General features: G+C 40.4%; 2 protein-coding genes and 1 non-coding gene across 3 annotated transcripts; 2 read left to right on the top strand and 1 right to left on the bottom strand.

Annotated features, from left to right (window-relative positions):
• The first annotated feature begins 6 nt into the window (after positions 1 to 6).
• Trnaa-cgc (transfer RNA alanine (anticodon CGC)) lies at positions 7 to 78 on the top strand. The gene has a single exon. It is a non-coding gene; the product is annotated as a tRNA-Ala (tRNA).
• Positions 79 to 158: 80 nt separating this feature from the next.
• Positions 159 to 2,381, bottom strand: LOC136236337 (leucine-rich repeat-containing protein 47-like). Its single transcript, XM_066026481.1, has 4 exons — positions 1,368 to 2,381; positions 1,054 to 1,322; positions 539 to 641; positions 159 to 490 (listed from the first exon to the last, which is right to left on the bottom strand). The coding sequence occupies exons 1-4, from the start codon at positions 2,370 to 2,372 to the stop codon at positions 224 to 226; spliced, it is 1,644 nt and encodes a 547-aa protein (XP_065882553.1). The 5' UTR covers positions 2,373 to 2,381; the 3' UTR covers positions 159 to 223.
• Positions 2,367 to 5,991, top strand: LOC136236336 (uncharacterized). The gene is made up of 10 exons (XM_066026480.1): positions 2,367 to 2,720; positions 3,330 to 3,405; positions 3,469 to 3,662; positions 3,710 to 3,933; positions 3,981 to 4,345; positions 4,397 to 4,474; positions 4,570 to 4,823; positions 4,875 to 5,203; positions 5,260 to 5,488; positions 5,539 to 5,991. Exons 1-10 carry the CDS (start codon positions 2,436 to 2,438, stop codon positions 5,695 to 5,697), a joined length of 2,193 nt encoding a protein of 730 aa, XP_065882552.1. The 5' UTR covers positions 2,367 to 2,435; the 3' UTR covers positions 5,698 to 5,991.
• The last annotated feature ends 20 nt before the right edge of the window (positions 5,992 to 6,011 follow it).

Here is a 6,011-nt window from a genome sequence, read left to right as displayed (position 1 = left end):
TGCATTGGGGATGTAGCTCAGTGGTAGAGCGCTTGCTTCGCATGTAAGAGGCCCCGGGTTCAATCCCCGGCATCTCCATTTTTTTTTCTTTTCGCGCAATACTTTTTGTTACACATTTTTGCATGGCCAGTCGATCCTAATGTATTTGTTTCAACGTGTCCTCTATTATAAATAGTAAATAATTAATTCACACACAAGTCTGTACAGCAGTATTCCCAAATTTTCACAACTCTCTCTTAACTTCGATATCATCATTGTTGTACACAAGATCAGGTCTTGAAGGGTATGCAACTAACAAAGTCCCAGTATCATCTATTACTCTGCACTGTTCTAGCACAATCTCATGACTGAAGGATGACTGCTCAGCCACTCCACAGCTGAAACCAGCCTGCAACATCTCAAATGCTAGTGAATCAACTGCAGCTTTACAAGCTTGTAGGCTTCGTGATGAAGTGACTTCAACTAAAACATTGGTGGTGCTAGGTGTTATCTGTATGCGTATCAGCAATGAGTAAGCATCATAATATGTTTTACATACCTTGGAACATTCACAGTTGGTCAGTGGAGGAAGTGAAATCACTCTATCAGCAGAATCCACCAGATAAGCAAAGTTTTCGGATATATTGATCAGTTCTAGATACCTGTAATTTTGAAAACATGATGCAGTGTTTCCACAAGGCTACTGGACAAATCTCAGGAATGTGGGGTTGGTAGAAAAAAAGCTTAGAGCCCTAAGTTCCTAACCATATACAGTAGGATGCACAAAAAAAACTGCAAATTTTCATCAAAGCATATGTTGTGAACCATAAACTCGTTGTGAACGTTCATGAATTAATTGTACATAGCCACACAGCTGTTTAGACAGTTCAGTTCGTTGTGAATTCACCAGACAAGTGAGCCTTTGTGAAAGTTCAAAAAAATTTTAGAGCATGTCACAAAGCTTTTTTAGTGCACTCTACTGTAATAGGCTAGTACATGAAAAATTTTGGCAGAAATATATTTATGAAAAGGTGGGTTCAGTGCAACTAATCAGGTCCAATCACCATCCCATACTTGCTAAGAGATGCGGCAGTTTGGTTTGATGGCTTATCCTTATCAGCATTTCGTGCTTTAGCCCCACCTCTGGTGGCTGCAGGTTTGTTTGCCTCAAGAAATGATACAAACTCCTTTACAGAAATAGCATCATTAAACCCCAGTGGTGTCAGTCGAATGTCTTCTGGAGCGCCTGCAGTGTATACCAATGGCAACTGAACCAATGAGAGATCGTGTGTAGCAATGGTACAAAGCTTCCTCTTACGGCAGACACTATCATGCAGTTTTGTCTACAAGACACACATACTGCAATGCTCACAATAAATTAGGCCAACCTGAATGGTAATGAACTTCTTAAAATTCCCTGGTGATGCAAGATCAACCATTTTTATCACACAGCATACAATGTATTGGCGAACTGCACGTGCAGACTGTAATGAGTGCACCTCCAGAACATCACTAGGTTTGACTACTTTAATGCAATATTTAGCACCAAACACAACTACATCGTCGTCGTCATCATCATCATGTCCATCGTCAACTTTTTTACTAGCAGCACTAGTTTTCTTTCCTTTCTTCTTTCCTTTTGACTCACTTTTTGTTGGTACTGGCAGGGTACCAGTACCATGTGAATGTACATAGTCAAGTATGGTACGAGGTTTTGTGGTACCATGCTGATTTATAAGCTTTAGTAGTCTCCTGTCAGCTATAGGATTCTCCATAAGGAGAAGAGACCGTAACTTTGAACAGTTACTCAATTTACGAGGGAAATCAGAAATAGAGTTCTTACTTAAGTCCAACGTCTTCAGTTGGCTCATATTCCCAATTTGGTCTGAAACATTTTTGAGTAAACTACCTGCCATAAACAGTTCTGATAGTTGAGAACACTGAAACAAGAAACCTGGTAGCTCCTCAATCTGGTTATGTGCCAGGTCTACATACTGCAGGTGTAGTAGGCATTCCTTCTGTGAAACATCTGGAAAGGAGGCAAGTCGTAACTTATTGTTGTTCAGTATGAGAGTCTGTAAAGCAGATAATTGATACAATTCAGCAGGCAGTGAGTCAAGCTTATTTGAAGACACGTCGAGGAATTTCAGCGATTTAAGAGCACCAATCTCTGATGGTAAACGAGTCAAACCATTCTGTTTTAGAATTAGTTGCAACAAATTCTCCAAATTAACTATTTTCGTTGATAAATTACAAAGCTCAACAAAACCGGACACTTCCAGATTATTTAGAGAAACAACATCAAATATTTCTTCACCAGGGAGTTGTTGTGAACTCGGAGTAGTCCCTTTTCTGATGACCAGTTCTCTCGGATTACTACCACGTGCAGCCATTGTGAAATATGGGGCACACAATTCAAAAGTAATTGTGGGAGTGGCAATCGAGAAACCAGCAGAATGAAGGTGACCGTCGCCGCACCGCTAATCGTTTTGCTCCTTGAATCATTCATTAGTGCTGACTGGCTCGATGGCGACATAGGAGTAGACCGACCAAATGGAGATCTTCCCAACATGCCGATTCCACTTGAAGCTTCGCAGACGGCTGCAGACTGTGCAAAGATGTGTATGAATAACACGAACTGCTTAGCTTGGGCATATTGTACACCGAACTGCGGTGGAGATAAGCAGCCATCTTGTTATTTGAAGGGAAATGTGACAGAACAGACTTCCAACCCATGTAGAGTAAGGCCGCGTGTTTTAGCAGTCAATCCAAACTAGCTATGTATGTATAATAGGCCACTCCAAATAAATTCTCTGTTTCCCGTCCTGGACTCTGCTTGCGGGGGGGGGCGGTCCATTTCCATTATTTCATTATAAGATTGGCTAGCTTTTCAAGCCATTATTTGCCTGGCACAGCCAAAAAGGCTGCATAAAAGCATGCTTAAACTTGTTCCTTCCTTTGCTTTGTAAGTTGCAAAAATAACACAAACGTGAAGTTCTGCCGACTTGATAGCACTGTTGACACGTGAGCTGTCACTGTTTCAAGATAGCTTTTACTGAGCCTATCAGTATGCAAGAATAACCGGGAAATAATGGAAGAATACGGAATAATGGAATATTTAGAGCTGGCAATAACCAGATGCGGGCAGTGGACGTGAAACAGAGAATTTATTTGGAGTGACCTTATGTATATGTATGTATGAATATATGTATGTACTGTGTATACTCCTCCTATATGGAAGAACGGCTATGCTGAATATAGGAGTTTTAAAAAAAAAATTCTAATTCAATTCAAACTACATGTACTTGCATCAGACTATGTTGTTATTGCTATATCTTGTGTTATATTAGGTTTCTGGGGTCACGAAGCATGCACTTGTACCTCTTAAATTTACTCCACTACCTGTATCTGCCATCAAGCCACTTGGTAAGTAAATTCCAAAACTGCTGAAATGAACTATTAGAATGGCATTATATAATTTGTATCTAGGTTGGCTGAAACAGCAGTTACAAGTACAGGCTGCTGGATTGTCAGGAAACTTACCTCTATTCTGGGCAGATGTTGAAAACTCCAGTTGGGTAGGAGGTAAAGCTGATGGCGGATTGCACGAGAGAACTCCTTACTGGCTTAATGGCTTTGTTCCACTAGCATTTCAATTGGAAGATCCAGATCTTATATCTATGGTAATCTCATTATGCCTAGCAATTTGTTAAAGGTATAATGTTTGCAGGTCAACAAATATATTTCCTATATTTTAGCACACCAAACAAAGGATGGCTGGTTAGGAGCTGATGATATTAAAGATGGCAATGCTTACTGGTCAAAATATCCAATGTTATTTACATTACGTCAATACTATGAGGCTACAGAGAACGCTACTGTCATTGCTGCAATGCATCGTTTTATAAAAGCCGCCCATACCAGAATGTTTAGTATTGCATTTGGAACTACATGGTAATCCCCAGACTTATGCATGAAATGTTTTATACATGCACATGCAGGTCAGGTGCACGTTGGCAGGACTTAGTACTTTCTGTTCACTGGCTCTTAGAAAACCATCCAAATGGCAATGAGCAGCTTTTGTGGGATATTGCCGAGTTGGCACACCAGCAGGGATTTGATTGGAGAAGTTGGTACACTGATAAGAACTTCCCTAAAAATTCAGTAACCCAAGCCACTTTGTTTACACATGGGGTTAACAATGGCCAAGCTATCAAATCTGAGGGTGTCTGGTACCGACAGTCAAATGACAGTAGAGATTACAACAGCTCATATGAACGGATGAGACTTTTGGACACTTACCATGGATTGCCATCAGGAATCTTTGCATGTGATGAGCACTTAGCTGGTAATATGCCATCAAGAGGTTAGCTATAGCAAATGCATGTCTGTGTACAAAATGCAAGGTTTCATTTAGGGACAGAATTATGTACTGTTGTTGAAGCAATGTACTCCTATGAAGTTCTATACAGTGTTACAGGAGATACGATATTTGGTAAGTATTGTCAATAAGATTGGAATTTATCAAGACCTTTTCGGACTTGATAAACTCCTGATAATGCTAATAATGCAATCCCAAGTTCCACCTAGCTGAAAGAGCTGAGATGCTGGCTTACAATGCTCTACCTGCCACCATCACTCCTGATATGTGGGCACATCAGTATCTGCAGCAGCCCAATGAAATGAATGCGGTGCATAGTGATGATCATGTGTGGGTTTTTGATGGTCCTGATTCTACTCTGTTTGGACTAGCTCCAAACTATGGCTGTTGTACAGCCAATTTTAACCAAGGATGGCCAAAGTTTACTCAAAATTTAGTAATGTCTACTCAAGACGGTGGATTGGTATGTTATGTTTGAATGTGCCTACTGCATAATTGCATGTTTCAATTTTAGGTTGTAGCAATGTACTCTCCAGCGTCTGTGCAAATCAAGGGTCCATCTGGAGGTACAGTGATGTTAGAAATTGATACTGATTATCCGTTTGATGAACACGTGACAATCACTGTCGATAGTGAAGAGGAATCTCTACCAGTATATTTTAGAGTACCTTCTTGGGCAGTAGGTACAATGTTCAGAGTGAATGGTGGAAATCCACAGCCTGCTACCAATGGAAGCCACTTCACTGTTGTATGTAGCAGGAGTTCTACCAAGATAGAGGCTGTATTCCCAATGAAATTAAACATTACACGTCGTTATAACAATGCCGCTTCAATTTATTACGGGTAAGTATAGATAAATCCAAAGCAACTAAAAAAATAAATACCTTCCCGTCACATAGGCCACTTCTGTATGGTCTCCACATCAATGAAGACTTCAAGATCCTTCGTAACTATAGTTTCAATAGTAAAGATTATCAGGTCACACCTGGTAGCCCCTGGAATTATGTGTTATTACTCCACAATGATTCTAAACCAGAAGATGATTTAAAGTTTGTCTCTGCAGGACTCAAACCTGACACCAAGTACCCATTTTCTTCAGATGGTGCACCAAGTTATATCACAGCAATGGTAAAATAATGTTGATGCTAACTGCATACATTTTGCATTTTTTTTTGCAGGGCTGTGAGCTGGATTCATGGGGACTATCACACAATGCTGCTGCAGCTCCACCCATTAGCCCAGTAGCCTCTTGTTCTGGTAATTACACAAGTATTAAACTGTTACCTTTTGGAGCAACTAACCTCCGAATGGCCGAGATGCCAACAACAGAAAAATAGGCTAGACTCCACTCTTTGTGGGTGCTGTCAATACATGGTGTTAACTGTCTGCTCAATTGTTGAATGTATTAAAGTTGTATCATGATTGCTGCCAACTGGGGATGTAGCTCAGTGGTAGAGTGCTTGCTTCACATGAGAGGCCCTGGGTTCAATTCCCAGCATCTCCAACATCTTCTCTCTATTGACTGATTCAACCTTGCGATTTTTTTGCGTTCCGGGGGAGAAATGATACAATGTATAAATCCCGTATGTGCTTATGAGCAAATTGTGTGATTTTAATATACTTACTGTTCATTCTCATGCTAATTGGGCAC

This window comes from Dysidea avara, chromosome 10, assembly GCF_963678975.1.
Source record: "Dysidea avara chromosome 10, odDysAvar1.4, whole genome shotgun sequence".
NCBI classification, from domain to species: domain Eukaryota; kingdom Metazoa; phylum Porifera; class Demospongiae; order Dictyoceratida; family Dysideidae; genus Dysidea; species Dysidea avara.
This window is presented reverse-complemented; position numbering and strand designations above follow the sequence as displayed.